Source organism: Xyrauchen texanus, chromosome 2, assembly GCF_025860055.1.
Source record: "Xyrauchen texanus isolate HMW12.3.18 chromosome 2, RBS_HiC_50CHRs, whole genome shotgun sequence".
NCBI classification, from domain to species: Eukaryota; Metazoa; Chordata; class Actinopteri; order Cypriniformes; family Catostomidae; genus Xyrauchen; species Xyrauchen texanus.
In genome coordinates this window covers 31,158,322-31,182,414 of record NC_068277.1, presented here as the reverse complement: position 1 = coordinate 31,182,414, position 24,093 = coordinate 31,158,322, and the positions used below count along the sequence as shown (strand labels likewise).

The window sequence follows — 24,093 nt, the reverse complement described above, 5'->3', positions numbered from 1 at the left end:
AAACCACAGCCGCTCAACACTCTGCCTCGGTACGCCTTTCTCGCGCATTCCGAGTGACCAAGAACTCTGGCGGTCATCCGGAATTCACAGAACCACAGTTACATGTGTAACTAACGTTCTGTTTCATTCCTACTGACCGCCAGAGGCAGTATTAAACACTACTGGATGACCCATACCAACATAGTCATGAGGAATGCCACTGACCTGTTGAAAAATTAAGGCCGCTCCTGAAGAACTGCAGAACTCACAGCATGATGAGCAGCAACGTTGACCTTATAAAACCTGGCAAACGTGCATGGGGAAGCCCAGGTAGCGGCAGTGCAGATGTCCGCTAACGAAACTCCTCTAAATACAGCCCATGAAGATGAGAGTGGAATGGCAAGTTAGCCCCCGGGGCAATGGTTGCCTTGCTGCCTTGTAAGCCAGTAAAATAGTTTCCACTATCCAGTTTGACAACCTCTGCTTCGACACTGGAGCACCTTTCTTCACACCACCATAGCAGACAAATAACTGGTCTGACTGTCTAAATTGAGCAGTAGTGTCTACATAACGCTTCAAGGCGCGAACAGGACACAAAAGTTGAGCACTTGAATCAGACCCTGAAGAAGTCTGAAAAGAGGCCAGTTCAATGTGCTGGTTAATGAACTGAGGAAGAAGGACTTTTGGAAGAAAAGAAGGATTGGGTCGTAGGACCACCCCGGAGTCATCCGGCAACCAACGCAAGCACAATTCGCTAACAGACAGTGCGTGCAACTCACTGACTCGTTTCGCAGAAGCAATAGCCAACAAAAAGGCAGTCTTCAACGTTAAACATTTCACGTCAATGCTTTGCAAGGGCTCAATCTGGGATGAGCAAAGGAATGCAAGCACGAGCGGCAAATCCCACACTGGAAAATGTGGAAAATTCCGAGCAGGCTTAAGACGGCGTGCACCCTTCAGAAAACTGCAGACAAGACTGTGAGATCCAAGAGAAGATCCACCAATTGGAACATGATATGCAGAAATGGCAGTGACATACACTTTCAACGTGGAAGCCGCTTTTCCCTCCTCCAGTAAATGTTGAAGAAAACTTAAGATCCTCGGAATGTCACACGTTGCAGGATCCAGCCCTTGCTTCTCACACCATGCAGAAAAAAGCCTCCAACGGCCAGCATAGATCTGTCGTGTGGAAAAAGCCCTAGCATTGGAGATTGTGTGAATAACCGCAGGATTACAGTCCTCCAGAGAAGGATTTAACCCAATGGCCAGACCCAAAGCTGCAGGCGAGCTGGATCTGGGTGCCAGACGCTGGCCTCCAGTTGGGAGAGGAGGTCCCTCCTTGGGGAAAGCTTCCATGGATTGCCTGACAAAAGTCTTAGCAACAAAGGAAACCATGGTCTGGCTGGCCATCGTGGTGCCACAAATAGTACTCTGTGCTTGCACAGGGAGATCCTGTGTAACGCCTCCCATAACAGAGGGATAGGTGGGAACGCATATAGTAGGCAGTTCGGCCATTCGTGAGCCAGTGCATCCTGGCCCAAGGGGCTGGACACTTCTGTCCTTGCGAACCATAGACGACAGTGAGTGGTCATCTCCGAAGCAAAAAGATCTACCTCTGCTATTCCAAATCGAAGCCAGATCTCCTGCACAACATCTGGATGAATTCTCCATTCTCCTGGATGTACCAGATCCCTGGAAAGAGCATCCACTGTCTGGTTGCATGCTCCTGAAATATGAGCTGCCCTCAGTGAAGCGAGTCGCGGCTGGCACCATGTCAGGATCTCGTGCGTAAGCTGTAGATACCTGCGGGATTTCGTGCCGCCCTGGTGGTTTAGATGGAACACTGTTGAGGTATTGTTGGACCGAATGAGAACATGGCGGCCTGCCAGGACTGGCATGAAATACTTTAATGCCATGAACACTGCACGTAGTTCCAGAAGGTTGATATGTTCTGTTGTCTGGGTCGGTGTCCAGCGCCCGCAAATACCCCTCTGGTTCCATGTTGCCCCCCACCCTGTGAGGGAAGCATCGGTCGTGACCAACTCCCGTCGAGAGGGAACCACACCCAGGGGCACTCCTATCTTCAACAACTCCACCTGCCTCCACCACCTCAACGCCCGTAAGCAACAGTGAGAAATTACAATCAGTCGATGGCGATGTTTGGTGGGATCTAGTTGCAAACTGTTGTTCCACAACTGAAGTGGTCTGAGGTGGAGTAAACCTAGGGGAATCACCACTGTAGCAGCAGTTAACATCCCTATTAGTCGTAGGACTACCTGGTACTGTAAAGAGACACCCGGGTGAAAGAGAGCCAAGAGTTGTAGAATGTTCGTCACACGTTCTTGAGACAGGGAGGCAGACATTAGGCGAGAATTCAGGGTTATTCCTATGAACGTAGTGGTCTGTGTTGGATTCAGACAGCTCTTTTTCTCGTTCACAGAAAACCCCAACTTCTGCACATGTCTCAAAAGCAGTCTGGAGTCTTGCACAGTCTGCTGTTTTGTGGGGGCACAAAGAAGCCAGTCGTCCAGATAAGGCATAATATGCATACCTCTCATCCAAAGAGGAGACAGAGCTGCGCTCACACACCTTGTGAAGACACGAGGAGCAAGGGAAAGACCGAAAGGTAGAACCTTGAACTGGTAGGCTTGATTCAGGAAACTGAAACGCAGAAACTTTCTGTGATGAACAGCAATTGGGATGTGAAAGTATGCATCTTTCAGGTCGACACTTACAAACCAATCGAGTTATGTAAGCAACAGACTCATATGCCTTTTTCAGTAATGAATCTGTGCGACCACATTGCGCACTGGGACATCGCACATTCCCTCGTAGAGCCTCGTCAGGAGACACCACCAAAGCTGCAACAGGCTGCTCTAATTTTGGAGCACGACTCACCCCGATGGAATCTGCTTCAGCCATAGATGCTAACGTCCGAGCAATCTTTGAGCGCCGTTTAGGCAGACCAGAACCAGTGAGGGCATTTGAAAACTCGGCCACAATATCTTTACATGGTGGCATGGCAAAAGAAGTCGCCGCTGTGGCCTGCCTGAAAAAGACATTGGTTTGGGCAGATTGGACAGGTGACTCATCAAGTCCTAGACGAGCAAGAGCCATTCGAAGCACAGCCAAAGTATCATCAGAAGAGGGCTGGGCCTGTCCAGATGACTGGACTGACCCCCCACTCGACCCTGCTGGAAAACCAGCGAAAACATCCTGAGGTGATGGTTGCGCCGCAACATTCACAGCATTCCCATGATCATGAAAAAAAGAGTCAGAAGCAATCGTAGAAAGCACATCCAAGTCAGAATGATGTGAAAAACGAGGGGAATCAAGCGACTCTTCACCGGTTCCACGATTCAGAACATTCTCATCCTCCTGTGTCATTTCACAGGTGTAGCAGATGTTACAGGCTGAAGCGAGTGCAGCAGGCATTTCAGCTCCGCCATCTCTGAAGAAAGTACAGAAACCGTCTTAGAGAGTGAATTTTCCTCGACACGCGAATGTTCATCACTTCGCGATGTGGCCCTCCTCTTACATGGGAGGGGAGCGCCGGCTGCCGCAGACGCCCTACGCTTCTGAGTGCGAGAAGGGGCTACATCCAACTGCCCGAGTTTCACCGTTGAATTGGGGTCTAACTCAGCAAGACGGAGCCGCCGTTCCGACATAGGTAAAAGACTGCAGTGCAGACACGGGTCCGTGAGAGCCTCTCTCAGATGTTGAACACCCAAACACGACGGGCAGATGTCATGACCGTCGTCCGGGAGAAGATTATTAGGGCACAGCTTACAAGTCAGTGGGAAACCAGTGGCAATCGAGCTGTGAGCCATAGTTACTCGCTAATAACACATTTGGATAGAACCGTAAGGTTTAATTCAAGCAGAATGATCATAACGTAGCAGAATACAGGAAAAAAAAAATATTATATAATTCCTGCGGGTGAACAGACAGGTAATGTCCAGAATATCTCACGAAAAAATAAATAAATGTCTAAAATGGCCGATGGATTGAACCAAGGGGCGCAGAGTATCACATAAGTTTGAGGAAAAAAGTTCAGAACAACTGTGAATAATGAAAATGTCAACGGGAGACCGTTAACTTATAGCGCGTAAAACACCAGCCACCGGATAGCACCGAGAGGCACAGAGTGTTACCGACGAAAAAGAATGAAAACTCACCAAAATGCGGCTAAAAACACTTCAAATCCGTTGAAGTGGCGTAGATGCGCGCTGATACAGCTTGTGAGGACGATATCTCGCTGCTCTTGTAAGCTGCACTTGACAGCGCAATCTATCACTTATGTAAAAACAACCTATCTCAACCAGGCGAGAAAGCGAAAGAGGCAGAGTGCTGAGCGGCTATGGTTTATAACCCCCAGGGCTCAGCATACGTCACTATGTGACTTTGTTGGTATATTCTCTCGACCTATCTGGCTGGCGCTGCGATAATCCAGTAGTGTTTAATACTGCCTCTGGCGGTCAGTAGGAATGAAACAGAACCACTTTGGATGAATCTTCCATATCAGGCCCCATTCCCTCTCCTCTTCACCTTTGTGAAGACTTAAGACTGAGAACCAGTGGGTGGGGCCAAGGGTGCAATGATGAAAAATAGGCTTTGCATATGCAGATGTATTTGGTCCTTGTGATGTCACAAGTTCCACGAATTCTAAACGAGCCATTTTGCAACTTGAGTTAAGTAAATGCTCTTTTTCTATTAAGACGTTTTCAGTTTTATAACTTGCATGCATTAGATGGTTTTATAATACAATGACCTTTTGTCAAAAGATCAAGGAAAATTTGATGCCTCATGTCATGACCCCTTTAAATAGATATTATTAATAAGGGAAGCAAGTGGTCTATCGCCATTCTACCAAGTTTTGTTCCATTATACACATTGTCTAGTACATCAAAGTGCAGGTGTCGGTTTTCTCAGGCTGCTGAAAAAAAAACATGTACTGCATACCTACCCACCGTATTCTCATTCACATTTCCTGTCAAACCCTGCTCTCATTCTCTTTCCTCTCTTTTTTAAGGGTTTTTCAGTTAAATTTAAATTTTCTGCATTATGGAAAACACATGGCACACTCATCCAGAAGTGAAACTGAGAATTTTACACATTGTTATTAATGAGCATGTAACTAATGGAAACAGGAAAATCACTTAGTAAGAGCCACAATTACAGAAGGTTTGTATGTTTTCCTTTTCACTGGCCCCTTGTGAACTGTTGTGCCTTTTCTCCACCACTTCCCTCCCAACATACACATAAACACGCTCTTTATGTATACGCTTTCTTTATTTTCCAGTTGAAAAACTGAGTCCTTCTGTAATGCAGAATATTATCATGGCTATCCACGAGAAAGGAGATATTTTTGCCAGCTTTGTTTGCTAAAGGGAGGAGTTTAATAAGTGTGGCCCTGCTAAGTTTGGAAAGTGTGAAATTCCCAGTGAGTCACGTTAAGTATTTCCTGTACATTTAAGATTGGTTACAGATGAGACTAACGCTGTGTGTGTGAGCCAGTAGTGCGGTCTAGTGCATACGCAAGAAAACGCTGCATGCCCACCTATCTTTTTAAGGATTTTGCATATGCTCATCTTAAATCAGTGAAGATATGCATGGCCACCAGAACAAGCGAGTTAGCTTTTGACCCATAACATTCCAATCTACTGACACCATGCCATAGAACGTTTAGTGAATTGTGATTTTTTTTTTTTAAAGGGGTACAGAGATTCTCTCTAAACACGCATGAAGCAGCAAGAGGTGGGAGCGCTGAACTGAAGGCATGGGCAAGATAAACAGTCCGACTTTCAGCCTTGATAGGATATTTGCTAACCAGTCATACTTTCTGTTTCAGAAAAGGGCGGGACATTTCTACCAACTACAGTTAAATGGCGAAGCACTAGCAGTGCTAGAGTTGTCGCAATTTGCACAGATTTACTTAGCTGCTAAACATGAGCATATTTATGCATTTAAATACAACTTATGCTATTAAATTGGTGAAAATACTGACTGCTAGTTTATGATAATTTTCGCAGATGCTGGCCAAATGATCTGATTTGTCCCATCATTTTTTTTTCTTCTATCAGTGGAGCCTTTTTTTTTATTGTGAGATCAAATAATTTAAACTTGCATTTCATTAGTAAGAAAAAAATATCACTATACAAATCACAGATTAGCATATTATAATACACAACAAATAAAACAAATATCCATTCATTCTTATGTATAGATGTATAGTAATTTAAAAAAGCATTTCTACATTCATATGAGCTACAATGTTGAACAGATTAATATATATTTATGTATGTATTATTTTATTAAAGTTTACCCATTTTACTAGTAATGAAAAGATCATTTAATGAAGCCTATCAATTTAAATGGGGGGTTTAAAAACACATCTTCAGTCACCACTACACCACTGTTTTGAGCATGTGTGTCTATCGTGTACATCCATATAGCTTTGTGTTTTGCTATCAACCCTGTTTATTACAATTACAGATTGTTACTATTTGTATAAAATCGCAAATAGCCCATTTAAATCTGTGTGTGAGTGTGAAATCTGGAAATGGCTTATATAGCATATGGCAAAATATTTACATTCCTTACCATTAAAACTTTTTTTTTTAATAGCTATAAGAATGAAGCAAATACTAGTTTTTAAATAGTAATTTAACAAGGCATTGACCTTTTGACCACTACAGTCCACCAGGTCAGTGGGATACAGCCCCTATTGTAAAGGCCCAGCAGGTGGCCTGTGTGATGTCTGGGAACAGCTGAGGGGCTGAATAAAGGATCACACATGACTCATGAGGGGGTATGAAGGAGAGAAGTACAGACAAATATGGCTTCCTAAGGAAGAACAAGTCACTGTGACACTGGTGATGTGGAGACAGAGCAACACTTTCTCCTTCACAGTGAGAAATGTACAGAGGTGAGAGAGAAATACTTTGACAAACTCTCAAACCTCATGCCACAGTTTTCCAGTTTGGCAGAAACAGATCAAATGCAGGTGTTACTGCGTATTAGATGTAGCAAAATACATATTTGAGCTGCACACCCTCAGAAACCAATTACTGCCATAATGTACTTAGTTCACAGTATTTTTTAAATTTGATTATGTGCATAATGTCTTGTTAAATACTTGTTCTATTTTAAATTGTATAGTTTTTTATTTTATTCATTACCTAGCACCTTAATTTAATTATATTTCTGCCAATTTGACATTGGCCTTTTCTGAAGTTCAGAGGTACGCGAGGCTTTCAGAAGATACCCCTTGTGTCACTACAATCGACACAACGTTGAGTGAGTGACAGAAGTGGAACTAGGTCTGCATCAGTGATTCTCAGGAAAGCAGTTGAGAAAAATGTCTTGGTCCTTTTTTACTCCAAATAAGAAATTATAGTTTGCACATAGTAAATGAAGCCAAATTTTTAGGAATAGTAGTACACATAGTAGTACTCCCTTGTTACTGCCTTTTTTATTTTTGCTTATTTTAATAAAAAAAAAAAAAGAATCATTGTAAAAAAAATTTTTTTTTACTGTAATACATTAAAAAATGTATGTGTTATGGTAATGAGAATAATCATTGAAAATAATGGGAATAGTACAAGTAAAACCTCTAAACACATTACAGTAATAAGGATTTTGGGTTAAAAATTACTATTGCTATAAAATTAGAGGGGACAGGGGACACATCCTCCCAACCTGATTTTGTGAAGGGGGAATAAAACTTTGTGTCTCTCAAGACACAGTAAGTGGCTGACAACATGTGCAATTTCGGTCTGTAGGTCTGTTAGCCACACAAAACTTTTAGAATTTAGAAAACATGAAATATATCACAGTGAGTGAAGATGTTAAAGGCGTCCATAGAAATTATAATTTGTTTTTTTCTGGGTGAGGAAAGCAGACAGGCATTTCAGATGAGCAGGTCGAATTTTAATTATCTGAAATTACCCACATTTGGACCCCTCCAACGGTCAAACCAAATCTACACCATTGAATATCACCAGGACATTTTCATGACCGGTTTCGTGAGAACCACTCACTAGTTCCAGTAAGTTGGCAGATCTTAAGGGAGAGCTAGAGTATTGCAAAGCATCAGCTAGTTAGAATTGTACTTACAGTTAAGGGGATGCAAGTGATGAATGACAGAAGGCTTTTTGGGACTCATAGTTTTTCTGTTGGGATCAGGTTGAGACCAATGAAGCACTTATCTATTGTCTGTTTGCAAAGTTCAAAGATGCCATGTAAGGAGCTGCAGATGAAACATTACAGCTCTCCACATCCTAATGTGAGGAAATAGCCTGCAGCCAGGTTTCTTACACACCCAGCCTTGCTTTTTATAGAGTGTAATGTGAGAGAACACAACTAGATCTGTGAGAGAACACAACTAGATCTTGAGTCCATCAGAGAAAAAGCAAGTGGACAGCTCCAGGAAAGCCTTTTGCTTTGAATAGAATGAGCAATTGCACTAGCTTTAACAATATTTTATTCATCACTTAGTCATACATCTACAACATAGTATTAGATTAAAGAATGAGCACATAAATATTATACACTCCATGATTAATTTAGTTCTTCATATTTTTTTAAATGATTGAATGAATAGTAGAAGGTATACAAATAAATCAAGTAATGGAACTGGCAATCAACCTCTTTCCATAATTCAGTCTTTAGATTTTTGTATTTATGATTTTGCTATTATGTTCTAGTAGCAGCGTCAGTAACTGACATTCTGTAAAGAAGCCAGTGACATCTTGAAATTGCATCTTTTTGATTTTGATTTTTTTTTTTACAAATGTTTGGGTCTCTTTCCTTCGCTGTGCCATAAAAACATTGTCTTTGTTTGGGGAATTATCCATCATGTAAGCATCATGTTGGTGTGTGATCAGCCTTTCCTTGAAAATGCCTACTGCTGTGTGTGTGGGGGGGGGGGGAACGGAGCTGGCCCAGGTGACTCAATTATTCTATAATGGCAGAGGAGTGATGCATCCCTAGAAACAAAATTAGATGAGGGGCTGCTGTACTAAAACAGATGAGTGCATTTTGAATAAGCCAGAGGTCAGGGCTTAAACCAGTGTGACTTTAGTGACATTAGGGCTTCTTTGAGCTGTATTTGTTTTTATAAGTTTTTCCCAGAAACTCATTTGGTTCTATACAAAAGGTGAATTTATTTCTGTTAACAGTGTGAACTTTCAAGCAACGAGAATTGTCTCAAATTTGGGGAATTGTTTGAATGGGAACAAAACATCACAATGACTAAATATAATAGAATTCAACATTACAATTTATGACATCAAATTTATTTTAGGAGTGGGCCAATGTGCCCCATTTTAGGCATGACTTACATAATATGTAACATTGTTGGTGAGTAATAGCAGCATGTTCTTAGACATATATACTGAACTTGGTGTATGGTTTGACCTACCACCTAGTTACACCAAATTGTGTTATACCATATACAGGAAGTTCAAAGAAATTTTAACACCACAAATCATTTCCTTGACATATGTTGGTTAGTCTATTTTATATGTACTTATGCAGACTAATTAACCTTTTGAAATCAGCCATATTAGTTTAAAAGTTCTGCTGCTGAAATCGGTATGTGCTTACCGAAATTCAAACCACTGCCCCAGTGGACAAAACTGGAAGTGTTGTTGAATGTATGGGCAACTGTGAGCTCCAGTTTTTAGGTGAAAAATCCACAAAGCGTGGCTAAAAGCAAATTTTATTTTTGGTTGTAAATTATGTTATACATTCAACAGGAATGCATATTTTATTGTCCCTACTCCATAACCCAAATCCCAACACTAAAACCTACAGTCAGTGGAGTAAAAATGTAATTTTAGAGCGAAAATGCTACTTCTAAATCACGCTCGCCATAGATTATGTGAACACATTTACTTTCTGGTTACCACGGGACCAGAACACATTTCTGGGAGGTTGATCGTGCAACATGTTATCCTTAGTACTAGGGGAATGAATGTGTTAATGCTTGAATTGATTCCAGATTATCTAAAGAAATCCCCACATTTTACTTTTGGTAAAGAAAACAAAGTGAAGGAATGTCTAACTGCTTGTTGTAATTTGTGTGTAGTACCATGATGATGTCAACAGGTCTCATTAGACACTTAGCTAAAATGTTTTTTTGTCATTACTTGGAATACATTTATATTATATTAGCACAAATGGCTTCCTCTTCCTATGATCACAATCACTTTAAAAATCCATCAGCGCTCACCATCGACATTGAAGCTCACCATTTAAGATAGCAAGATATTGTACCTTTTGGCTCGTATGAAATGGTATGACTTTTAGACATACCAGTAAACAAACAGAATTTAAAATCGATACAATACAGGCATCTTATGTTAATCTTAGTTAGCCTCCCATCCAACACTTCATTTTTGTCTGTAAACAAATACAATAACTTCTTTCATATTTATTCATACAATACAAATGACTGATTTATATAAATAACCTGTTGTTCCAAACTGGAGGTTTTCATCTGTTACACAAAGTACAAACTTTTTTCTATTAAAATCATGGTTTGGTCAAGAGAGTTTGGGTTATTGGGTAGACTTTAAGGTTGGTTTAAGTTTGAGTTTGAGGGTTGAACATAGGAATAATCTGAATAACATAAATCCTTTGTTGGTTGTTGTCTTTTTTTTAAGCGAGTAAAAGTCGTACTTACCCAACTCAATTACGTATTTCTCGATTTTGACATCTCGTACTTCAGTTATTACAACTCTTATGAGGGTTGATTGTACAGGGTTTTTCCTGCATAGAGAATTACTCGAGAATTATTTTGTGCCGCCTCCGACTGTCTACAAAACTCTGGTGGGTGTCTTCGTGGAAATCACTAACAAACGTTGCACTCTGGTGGATTGTCATTTGTACTACAATCTCGGCAATAATAATAAAATAATTCCGTTGTCGAATAGTCGCTTGATGTCATTTAACGTGACTGAGATGATATAAAGCTGTAATGATGACACACGAGAGGAGAGGAGCACTGCAGCTCGAGTGTCTGATCACCGATCACAGCTTGGCGATTATATCTTTATTTCATCCTTAAGTTCAAATAATACGGTAGCCTGACATGTAAATAAGCACAAACTCCGAAACTGTAATTCTCGGTGCGGTCAGAGCTGCTTCAACCAGTCGCAGAAGAGACCCAATCTGAGCGGGAGTCAAGACCGGGAGAGATTTAAAGTTCCGCCGGCTGATGCGCACTCTAACATGAGACGCTGTCTGCAGCTTGCAACGTCATCATCATGATAAGATCAATCTTGTGCGAAAAATAACACTAAAATGACAACTACAATAAAATGTGTTCGTGTGTGTATATATATATAAAATATTGGTTTTGGATAGACAAAATTGACAAATGCTTATCAGTAATACTCTTATGGCTAAAATGTTAGCGAACAAAGACTATAATGAGGTGCCATTAGGAAGGTTTATTTTCTGGATCCTTTGAGCATTAGAAATCACACACCCTCAGTACAAGCTTGCTATCTGACAACCTGGGGTGCACTAGTAAAAACAACAATACATCTTGCCTGTTTATGAATGGGGATACATAGTTTATTGTGTATGTGCTTTTCCCACTGTACTCTGTGTCTAAAACCGTATGCCTGTAGTATTCTATTAATTTATTAATGTTAGAGTCTGTCTATATATGGATATTTCTGAAATTTGAACTCTCTATACTGTGCATTAATTATCTGGTTCACTGGATGGTTTACATTACTATGATTATGATTAAACATATAATTTCTTATAAAATGTTATGATGGACAGAATATTTAAACTGGTTGCTTAAAGTACTTTTGTAAAATTTTCTGAATTGGCCACTTCAAAACGCTTCTACTGCTCTATTTATGTTTCCTTAAAGCGTATGTGCTTTGGTGTGCGTGTGTTTGAGTGGCCATGCAGTTCACACGTGTGGCTTTTAAAAAGAGGTGACGGTAATACTGTGAATTATAATTGTCAACGTTTGATGATCATCTCTTTTTAAAACATCCCTAGTTTCCTGGTCATGAGAAAGATTCCGATATCTCTAGCATGCAACCTCAGATCATTTAAATGGCCTTTTAAATGGTACATTACATTATGATCTTTCCTGTTCTGGGCTACTAATATAATGTATGATGACTATCTTGCTGTGATGAGTGATGAATAAAGGTATGGTACACAAAGATTGATATCAATCTGTGGCAGTGATTAAGACTGAGGGAAAGGAGCTTGTCACTAGAAAAGGAAAGGCAAGATTAATGAGGAAAACTGGAAAAGGAAGTAATTACTCTTACAGAATCAACAAATGTGCTTCCAGTATAACCCTAAACAGCAGCAGCAGGCTAAATTGTAGAAGTGGCTCTTGTTGGTGTATAGTTGATATGTCATAATAAACTTGATTGATCTGTAAGCATGATTGATCTCACAACGAGATAGAGAAAGAGGGTTATTAGTAGCCTATATATGCAGATGGCTTTAGGTAAATCCAAATGTGCCTGTTTGGATTTATCAAAGCAAAGATGTTGTTTTCTGTTCAAATGACAGAAGTGAGAAAGTGAGAAAACAAAAGAGCAGAAACATGTGCTCACACTGCCCCCCACCCCTCCTCCACTACAGCTCTGCCCTGTCTCTCTCACCATTACTTCCACTGTGGTTCAACTCTGGCATCATCTGTTTGTACTTAAAGTGTGCAGACTGCCTTAGCCCATCCTCTCTCAACCTTAAAGGGATAGTTCTGCCAAAAATGAAAATTCTGTGATCATTGATTCACCCTCCTCTTTTCTCTATACAATGAAAGTGATTGGTGACTGAGGCCAGTCAGTAACATTTAAATGGTACACTGCATTATGATCTCTTATGTTCTGAGTTACTAATATTATGTATGGTTACCCAATTGCTGTGATGAATGTAGGTATGGTACACAAAGATTGATATCACTTAGTCGTGGGGCTGAGTGAGTGCTGGTGATTGAGACTGAGGCAAAGGAGCAGGCCGCATTGTAAGAAGAAAAACAAAGGCAATATTGATACAAACATAAAAAGGAAGTTATTACCCTTAGAGAATCCCTAACATTCTGCCTAACATCTTCCTTTGTGAAAGACATGAGGGTGGGTAAATGATGACTGAATTTTAGTTTTTGGGTGAACTATCCCTTTGTTCACCAAATTCTATGACTGTCCTCTCCTTCACTTGTTCACTTCCTTTCCTTAGTATCTTTGTAACATTCTTTTAATTCTCCTTTTGTCCACAGTTTATTTTTCTGTTCCATCATTTCTTCCTGTTTTCTTGCCTTTTTTCTATTCTGTCTCTTTTTGCCCATTTCTTCCAACATTGTGAGATGCCTAGCGCTCTCTCTCTCTTTCTCACACACTCACTCACTCTCTCTCTCTCTCTCTCTCTCTCTCTTTGAATTAATGAAAGTAGCAGCTGCATTTGGCATGGCAACTTATTTTGCACTCACACATTGAATCATACATCTTTTTTCAGAAACTCACATACACTCAGACAGATATGCAGACAGTGGAGTCAGTAACTCTGACCACGGGAGCATTATAGAGGGATGGGTGTTTCTTCTGTGTCATAAAACACTCATTACAGGAAGCACCTGGCCATAGAAATTCCTTACATCCTCCTCCATTTTCACATCAGTGTATTTTAGGCCATGAGTAGAAAAACAGACCTCAAACTAACCACGCTCTGCTCAGCTGCAGTGTTTTTGTACTTGTTTACAAATCTGTAGTTGGGATTAAAATGTAGTGGAAACTGGTAATTGGATATGGTCATTAGAAAATAAATTACAGAAATCACAGATTACAGAAAGCAAATATGAGACGTATTTATGAAAGAGAAAGTGAACACACAGAGAAAGATGGTCTGCATTATGAAGCAATTCAGTATGCTAGTCACACCCTGCTGCTCCATTCAGGCCTGTCACACTGATAGATGGCCTGGTGGCAGTTCCTTGATCCCAGTACACATTGCAATTAAGCAAATGGAACAAGCACTTGGTCAATCCCCTCCCGCATCACCCCACATTGCATTGATTTGATAAAACTCTCTGGCAAGGGAATAGGCATAGTTGCTAAATGGCAGCAGAGCATACATATATTTTAAGATCATGGGGAGATGATTTAATTATGCTCTGGAAATTAAGTACCAGCAGAATAAGAGATAGAAGATGCCCTGCCACCACTATATGCAGGCTGGGAGATGAGAGTAGAGGATGGAAGAATAGAAACTGTATAAATATAAGATGGAGGAACATAGAGGAAGATATAAAAAAGGTTCCATATCTGTCACTCACTCGACGTTGTGTCGATGTAGTGACACTAGGGATCACTCTTTAGAGCCTGAGACACCTCTGATCTTTGATAAAAGGCCAAGGAGGGGAATGTGCATACCGCTCATTCAGATTTTGTCATCGGAGCTGAACGGTCGATGGTTCAAGCTGAGCAGGCGATTTCCATCCCTCACCTCTGCTGAATCCTTATGCCGCATTACAGCGGCTTTCTCCCCTCTATGCATGAGTGCACTGCAGAGATCTGGGCTTCAGCAGATCTTCAGAGTATATTCTAAAAGAGTGTTTTTCCTCACAAAAAGAGTATATTCTAAAAGAGCGGCACACATCGGAACGTCTTTTTCGAGACGCGTCTTTTTAAAGATGCCCTTCCGATTGTGTTATTCTTTCATGCCTGGGCACTGCCCACACCGATACATTTTTAGTGGATGCGTCATGTCCTCATTGCGAGGCCATGACCATGGCAACACTGTGGTCTCAGCTCGCTTTCGTAAGAAAGCCAGCCACCCCAGCGGCTCCCTGCCTCGGTCCTTCTACCTACGGGTACGAGGCCAGCGCAGCGAGCACTGGAGGTGATTTGGGGACCACAATGGGACCACCTCCACCAGTTAAATCACTGCAGACCTCACATTCCCCGGCACGCTCATTTGCTATGTTTAGGCACTCGGTTGAGTGTGCCGGCTTGTCCCAGGGCGAGTTCGACCTCTTATTCAGTGCCCGTGAAGTCGATGAGCTCTCAAGCACAGCATCGGAGAGCGGGCTCCTCCTGTCTGATGCGGAAACCTCCACTGGGCTTACACCCTCGGGTGTGGTCGCCCAGTCACAGGCAGATGCTGAGATGATGGACATGCTTTCCCAGGCCGCCGTGAGCATCGGGCTAGAGTGGAAACCCCTGCTTTCCCCTGAACCCTCGCAGCTTGATGATTGGTATCTGGGCTTGCGGCACCGCTCACAGCCACTGCCCGGTCCTGATCTCTTGGCTCCCCTCTCTCACTACCCTCGATGGTGAAGCGGCCAGGGATTACTCTGCGCTTATGGTGCACCTATGCCCGTGAAGCACTGGCGCGGGTGCCTGAAGCTCCCACGTCGTCCATGATGGCCAGAGCCTATGGCACTTCCAGACATGCCGCCACCGCCCTCCACACCATGCTTCTCCTGCAAGTACACCAAGCCAAGGCACTGAAAGAACTGCACAAGGGTAGTTCCGCCCTGGGATAGATGTAGGAGCGGCGCTCGGCGACTGACCTTGCCCTCAAACACAGTGAGGTCACATTGCGGTCTCTCGTGCGGACGATGTCCACTTTGTTGATCCAAGAGCGCCATCTGTGGCTTAACCTGGTCAAGATGCCCGAGGCCGACAAGACACGTTTCCTGAACTCCCAGGCTAGCCTATTCAGCGACACCATCGGGGACATTTCCCAGCAGTTCTCGCGGTGAAGCAGCAGACGGAGGCTATCCTGCCCCAGCGCAGGACCCTCGGCCTGCCTCTGTGGCTCCGCCCCAGTGACGAGCCCCCGGCAGGAAGCAGATGCCACCCATCTCATGGCCGCCCGCAAAGAAGACTTTGAAGTGCCCCAGAGACGGGCGACCCAGGGACGAGAGGATCCTCTGCCTTGGAGCTGGTATGCAGACCACTCCATCCCCCGGTGGAGGGGCGGGAGGAGAATCTTTTGTTTCCTTTTGACTTTGTTTTGCCACACGCTCCACTAGCTGCGGTACCCAAACATTCAGCAAAAGAGTAGTTTCCTCATAACCGGTGTGTTCAGCCATCACCCCGACCACCATATTCTATCTATCTCTGGCAGGTCCAGCGCCCGGGCGGCAGTTTGCACGCACCAAGCTGTGGTGCAAACACACTCAAACCCGGTTTTGACAGTTTCGATGGACCGCAGGGACGGAACACCTCGTCCTCCATCCTCTACCGATCCGCCGGTGAGCATCAGGGGTCAGGGAAGTGCTTTGATGTCTCTCGAGTCCGCACCTCCACAGGGCTCAAACCTCAGGGCTTGCGCTTTCCAACCTGTCGCGTTGGCTGACCTGGCCAGTCCGACTCGGCTACGCGTTTCAGTTCACCAGACGCCCACCAAGGTTTTCCGTCATCCACTTCACCACGGTGAAGGGCGAGAATGCCGCCACCTGGCGTGCGGAAATTCGCCACCCTTCTATGGAAGCATGTGATAGAGCCTGTCCCTCTAGCCGAGATGAAGAGGGGGTTTTACAGCCCCTACTTCATTGTACCTAAAAAGGTGGTGGGTTGCAACCAATCTTGGACTTACGAGTTCTGAACCGGGCTTTACACAGACTCCCATTCAAGATGCTAATGCTAAGGCACATTCTATGCGTCCGGCATCAAGATTAGTTTGCAGCAGTAGACCTGAAGGACATATACTTCGATGTCTCAATTCTACCTCAACACAGACCCTTCCTGCGGTTTGCATTTGAGGGTCGGGCGTACCAATACAACATCCTCCCTTTCGGCCTGTCCTTGTCCCCTCGCGTCTTCACGAAGGTCTGAGAGGCTGCCCTTCCCCGGTAAGGGAAGTGGGCATTCGCATTCTCAACTAACTCGACGACTGGCTAATCTTAGCTCACTCACGAGATGTGTTGTGTGCACACTGGGTCCTGGTGCTCCCACACCTCATCCGACTAGGGCTTCGGGTCAGCTGGGAAGAGAGCAAGCTCCTGCCGGTTCAGAGCATCTCTTTTCTCGGTTTGGAGTTGGACTCTATGATGGGCGCACCTCACGAACGAGTGTGCCCAGTCAGTGCTGACCTGTCAGAAGGCGTTCAGACAGAAGACTGTGGTCCCTCGGTGGTGGCCACACTGCTCGGGTTGATGCATATGAGACCGCGTCAGCAATGACGCGAGTCCCGAGATGGGCATGGCACCGTGGGACACATCGCGTGGCCATCATGCCTATCTGTCGCCACCTTATCAGCCCTTGGAACTACCTTGTATTGCTACGGGCAGGGGTTCCCCTAGAACAGGTCTCTTAGGCACGTCGTGGTTACAACCGATGCCTCCAAGACGGGCTGGGGTATTGTAAGCAACAGACACGTGTCCGCTGGCCCCTGGACGGTCCCATGGCTACATTGGCACATCAACTGCCTCGGGTTTTTGGCAACACTGCAGAGGTTCCGGCCGTTGATCCAGGGCAAGCACGTGTTGGTTCAAACAGACAACACTGTGACGGTAGCATATATCAACCGCCAAGGCAGGTTATGCTCCCCTCGCATGTCACAACTCGCCTTCCTCTCCTCCTCTGGAGTCAGCAGCACCTCAAGTCGCTGCGAGCCACTCACATCCCGGGCGACCTCAACACCATGGCGGATGCGCTGTCATGCTCAGGTGGCTCAGGTGTCCGGTGTGCGATTTACGCATCTATTTGGATCGCATGCCCCTCTGCCCCAGTCTCCATGCTCGTAGAGCCTCCTCCCCCATTAGGCAGGACCTACCATGGGACTTTTCCACATGACATATTTCCAACTAGACTCGGCAAGACAATGTGACATATTTCCACTTAAACCCCGCCCCCCTTTCTTTCTTTCTTAAATGGCTGCACATCCTGGTTACTTCCGTAACCTTGTTTCCCTGATGGAGAGAACGAGACGTTGTGTCCCTCGTGCCACAACGCTGAACTACCCGCTGAAATGGCCGGGAACTTATTCTCGGCTCCTCAGCACAAAACCTGAATGAGCGGCATGCATGTCCCCCTCCTTTATACCCGTATGTCTGGAGGAGGGGCATGCAAATACCACTCGCCAATTCCCATTGGCCTTTTATCAAAGATCAGAGGTGTCTCTGGCTCTCAAGTGTGAACCCTAGTGTCACTACATCGACACAACGGCTCATTCCCTCCAAGGAACGGAGGTTACGGAAGTAACCAGTACATTTTCATTACACTATCAGAGCAGGAAATTAGTGTTATTAAACCTAAATTGTTGAAGAGGTGGCTTATATTCATTGATGCAGAATGGTTCCTTCTGTAAAAGCTTAATGATGTGCTATATTATAAGCATTTGCTAAAAGAATAGTTCACCCAAAAACGAAAATTTCATGCAGTGGCAAGGTATATAGTGAAAAATGTGTTATATTTTTGACTGTTCTCACCCAAATCCAATTAGATCGCTTCAGAAGACATTGATTAAACCACTGGATTACTTTTATGCTTTTTGCCCCTTCAAAATTTTGGTCACCATTTACTTGCATTATATGGACCTAGAGATTATATGGACCTTTGTTTGTATTAGCAAATGATGAAATTAGTTTCATTTTTGGGTGATCTATTCCTTAAATACATTGCAGAAAAGAATAATGTCGATAATGAAATGAAACAAACAAAAGCCAGCATATATGTAAGTCTGAAAATCTGTGACTCAATAGCAGAACTTTCAGTTGTAGATAACTTCGTGCTCAGTCATATTTTGTCATTTTAGTCACCTAACATTTGTGTGTGGGCAGATTATTTCTCAGCGAAAAGGGTCATTTGAACATCCATGGGAATACTGGTGCTGTGTCCCACAGCCTACTAGTTTTACTATGGTTATCACTTAGTGTTACTAAGAGAGGTAAATAGAGAAAAGGAGATTTTTCTTTCTTTCTTAAATGACTGCACATCCTTTTCCTTCTACCAGTTCACCTCATGTTACATAAGGGACCTGATTTGCTGTTCTACCAATGCTTTTATGTGAATGAAATGAGGGAATGGAAACAAAAAGTACATTTAAGCTCTCAGTATGACTTCCAAATGTTGTGACGTTTTCCGTCTACTTATGTAAGTGAACTTACCACTCTATCAATGTAAGCACACAGTGGCTCCTGCTAGTTAAAATGAAGTACTGCATCCTCAAGATATTTAAAGTGTTTAGATTTGAGACTTTCCTGAATTTCTTTTCTCACACTTGAAAACTTCAAACTCACATTTGTTAGTTGTGATTTAAAAACGTTCAACTGTATACATAGTTAACAATATGCTTCGTCCCAGGATGTTGAATTATTATTATTATTTTTTCAGATAACATACATTGTTCTCTCCTTCATGTAGGTGTCTACATCCTGATTGCTGTTGGTGCTGTGATGATGTTTGTTGGATTCCTTGGTTGCTACGGAGCCATACAGGAATCCCAGTGTCTTCTTGGAACAGTGAGTAACACATCTTATGACCACTCAGCGAATTCCTCCAATCACACTATGACAAACAATAAGCAATATATATATTCTAATGGATTAATTGTCAAAAATAGATTTATAGTAAAAAAAAAAAAAAAAAAATTTCACTGAAATATGGTAACCGTCTGTTAATTATTTTCAATATTTTAAATATACAAGTTACAAGGAAAACTATGTAGTAGAAAACATTCTTTCATAATTTACTCATACCAATGTGTTTTCAAATCTGTACGACGTTCTTTCTTATGCGGAACACAAAAGGAGATGTTTTAATGAATACCCCATTCTGTCTTTTCAATACAATGACAGTGGTTAAAAAAGAACCCACAAATATTATAAATATTCCAAGTCTTCTGAAGGAGTATGATGGTGAGAAACGACCTGAAAGCAATGTTTTAGGACTAAATAATGCCAGTTCTCACATGCCACTGTCAACAAGTTTAATGTTTTCACAAGTTCTCACAATGCTCGTGATGTTATGGATGTTAACATTTTCACAAAAAATTACTTTAAATTTCATGTTCACCCACATACATTGAGATTTTTTCAGAAAACTTCTGCCTATAAATATCTTTCTCTCCTACAGTTCTTCGCCTGCCTGGTCATTCTGTTTGCCTGTGAGGTTGCTGCTGGTATCTGGGGATTCATGCACAGAGACAAGGTAGGTTTCTCAGACACTCATGTGACAAGCTCACTCATGCACACCTATTTACATATTCATAAAGTCATTGATGTATATCTGTGCAATATAAGATTATGATCATCAGCTTATGATTATTTGTGATTAAATGTTTCTCCTTATTTTTATTTTTTTTTCAGATCTCTAAAGACATGATCAACTTCTATGACTCTGTGTACAACAGAGGTGTGTCACATACCGACCCTGTAAAAAAGCAGACTGCCGCTGAGGTCTTGAAAATCTTTCATGAGATTGTAAGCAGTCCTCACTTTGTTAAGGAACAGTTGTTTTGAGAAACAATAAAGCAAACACAAACTCCACTAAAACCAAATCAAACTTCATAATGCAGTTGTAAGGACACCTCTAATAAGTTTCATCTCTGGATTTCAGCTTAACTGCTGTGGCAAAGGGGTGTACTCATTGGCTGAAAGTTGGCTATCAAATGTCTGTCCTGAAAAACTGAAATTTGCCAGTACAGTAAGTCTCCTTTCTAGTTTAAACCCTCAGAATGTTGTATTCTGCCTACTCATTCAGATCTTTTCTCCACAGCATGTTAATATTTTTGCACTGTATCAAACTGATTTTAAAGTTAGAGCTGAATGCATTCCTCCATTTTTCAGAACTGTCACAATAAGATCAGAGAGCTCTTCTCTGAGAAGATCTACCTGATTGGAATTGCTGCACTGGTTGTTGCTGTTATCATGGTAAGTGAATGTTATTTAAGATTGTATCTGTTTGTGCATGTGCATGTGTCAATGTAAATGTTAATGTGCTATTTTTTTTATGGTTCAGCATTTATGTCAACATGAAGCTAAAATTGACCCTGTTTACTTTATTAAACCCTTAAATGCATGGGAATTTCAACAAACACTCTTGAATATATGTGTTTAGAGATCCAACCTGTATATCATTTAAAAATGGATCGACAAATTGCCCAGATTATGTAACAATTTGAAAATTGTAAGATAATGCAAAAAATCAGGACAAATCTAGAACAGGATTCATTACTTTCACACTGAAATTTCATGAGACACAACTGGCTGTCAAATATTGAGCTACACATAACACATAAAGTATACATAAGCTACATATAAGTATTTTCTCAGGCATTTATTGAGTCTAAATAGCATAATTTCAGTGGTACACCTAAATGACAATAGTCATATCATACTGTGCGTTACTCTTGCTATAGTTTACTTCCATGTTGTTTCTTTGTCAAATAGCCATGTCAAATGTAAATCACGTCAATCACTGAAACAACAGCACCACCTTGAGTAAAAACTAACATGTACAATATGTACTTTATGTATACATATGGAATACTGATAATTCACCATTCACAATTTATTGTTGCACAGAGAACCAACATGATACAGTATTTATTTGTATGAATATATTACTCATATCATGTAATGGTAAACTTATATAGATATTAAATTATCATATAAATATAATTTATGGACGTGCACAAAAAACAAACAAACAGACACTCTTACTTACATAAGGACTCTAATAACCCTGTACAATTTTTCAGGGGGTAGGGGGTACTTTTTTTTCCCCCTTTTTTTTTTAAATACTATTTATAAAAGATAGATTGAGGAACGCTAAAGACGTGTGGGCACAACTCCAAAAAATGGATTAGGTTCAGCGGTTGAAGTGAGGTCCCGGGTCTCAAAAGACCTGAGGTATGATTTTAAGTGTTAATACATATTCCTGGTCTAATTGTGCTTATTGTGCCCTTTTACCCTCTAGATCTTTGAGATGATCTTCAGCATGGTGCTCTGCTGCGGCATCAGGAACAGCCCTGTTTACTGAAACATGTAGGGGCCAGATACCACCTTTAAAAACATCTGCCAAAAAAAATTATATTTTGTTTTATATCTTTGTTTTATATCTACCAACTACTATTTTGTTTTGTGTCTTCTACCATTTCCTAATGTAGTCCGTTCCTTAAATCTCATAGAACAAATTTGTGTTTTGTTTAGTGCATTTTTGTTACTCACCAACAGCTATTGTTTATGTTGTATTTGGCAATATCTAGTTGCAATCTATGGCTATATAACTAAACTGTTCAGATAGTTATAAACACACACATACACAGAACATTATCATATGAAGGATGGATACATTTATAAGCTTGTAGTTTTCTTGTGTTAACGGTTAAGTACTGCTATTGGTTACTATAATTATTTTCATATATGTACATGTATAAACTGTATATATTTGCAGCCCTATTATCACTATTAGACTGCTGTTTGTATGTACAAGTTACTTCCTGAGAAACCACTAAATAAACAGCTTTAGCTAGATAAGAGAGAAGGTCAGAATACAATACTTAATCCAACCGTGACAGAGCAAGGATTATTGAAGCTTTCCTGTTAGTGATGAGTTGATGAGCACTAGTTTGCTTCTTACACAGTGTGCAATTTTGTAGAGCTCGTCCAACAGCCAGTCTGTTTAAAACTAATGGCAAAAGAGTATTGATCTATGGTCATTGTGTTTCACACAATAAAACCAATGAAATCACAGATGAGGGAGCTGATCCTAGATTTAGATGCCACTTATGCTGGAATGTTTTCCAACTAGTGATGCTCACTACAATCAATCTGAATAGCATGAATTATGTTTCTTTATGCTAAGTCTAATATAGTGGATTGTACTTTCCTGCATGCCTGTCTCTAAAGGATTTGGACATATGTTGATTCACTGCCCCAGTCACTGGAGATCTTCTGTCCTGACTCTCTTTGCTGTCTGAAATAAACCAAACCATAGAAAGGACTCATACATGCTTTCAAGCCTTTTAAATGAAACACCCTATCCCTTAATCACTTGACACATGACAAATCCGGATTGATTGCTAATGGAATTTTCTATGCTGTCATAGCTGTAATGTGTTATTATGATATCACAATACTGAAAGAAACATAAAGTGTTTGCGTGAGTGTATGTGCACGTGATATTTGTTGACATTGAGTTCAGAAGGACAGTATTAGTTTGTTTAAGGTTGGTTTGCTCTTCCCTGCCAACGATATAACAAAAGTAGTTTCTGTAATACCTTGCTTCTTTCACTAGGTGGAACTTAAATACCATTTACTTTGGCAACTGGTGGCTACACCCCCTTAAAATGCCTGTGTATGTGCCTATCATGCGCTTCTAGGTGCACTTAAACAAACCTTCCCCAATATAAAAACTGATGCATAAATAGCATTGGATCGAAGTTTTACTACATGCATTATGCAACCCTGTCTTGTTAACACATATTGCCTATGCTGATATGCTTAAAATGTGTCTTGTAATACATATGTACAGCTACATAGTATACTAATGATCATGTGAAGACAATGTATGCCTTTAATTGTGATATCTTTTTCTGGTACTTTGTTAAAAGAAGAGAATCTCAGCAGAGATTTAAATTAAAGCATGTAACAAATTCATGATTTGTTGAGCATGATCTTGAAACTTTAAACATTATGAAGGTGATAAGGTTTGTTCAAATGCAATCTTGTAGTTAAAACACTTCAGGGTATTTGAACAGTATGAAAAAATGCTGTAACTGTTGTATCTCACAGTTGTTTGAGACTCAAATTGACAGCTGTCACTAACATCTCTGCCCTGACTCATCAGTTACGGATTTTGGTCTGGTTTTATTGCCCAAATATATAGGAATTAAATGTATTTTAAATAATGTTTCTTTGGTTTGCTCATTTTTGCCTTGTTGGTCATAAATAAGAAATAAAAAATGTTATGAAATACAGTTGGCCCCAAAGTGCATTAGGACTTTTTGACACCTATGTCACACTTAAAATGTTCCCCTCAAGTTAACGCAGGCATGCAGGTAGATTAATTGACATGTTCCACTAACATTTGACAACCACAAAGTGTGACAGTACATATTTTCTTCATTTTGAATGATGTTGCTTTATTATTATGTACATTTTAAAAAAGTATGTTT

The 24,093-nt window shown here is 41.4% G+C and overlaps 1 protein-coding gene across 1 annotated transcript in view; it reads left to right on the top strand.

The window, feature by feature from the left end:
* LOC127661408 (CD81 protein-like) overlaps positions 1-23,828 on the top strand; it is a 47,978-nt gene extending 24,150 nt beyond the window's left edge. The window contains exons 3-8 of the mRNA XM_052152095.1: positions 19,338-19,435; positions 20,049-20,123; positions 20,282-20,395; positions 20,532-20,618; positions 20,762-20,845; positions 21,894-23,828. Of these exons, the coding sequence (XP_052008055.1) occupies positions 19,338-19,435; positions 20,049-20,123; positions 20,282-20,395; positions 20,532-20,618; positions 20,762-20,845; positions 21,894-21,956 (521 nt within the window). The 3' untranslated portion in view covers positions 21,957-23,828. The remainder of the gene's footprint in view (positions 1-19,337; positions 19,436-20,048; positions 20,124-20,281; positions 20,396-20,531; positions 20,619-20,761; positions 20,846-21,893) is intronic.
* Positions 23,829-24,093: the final 265 nt, after the last annotated feature.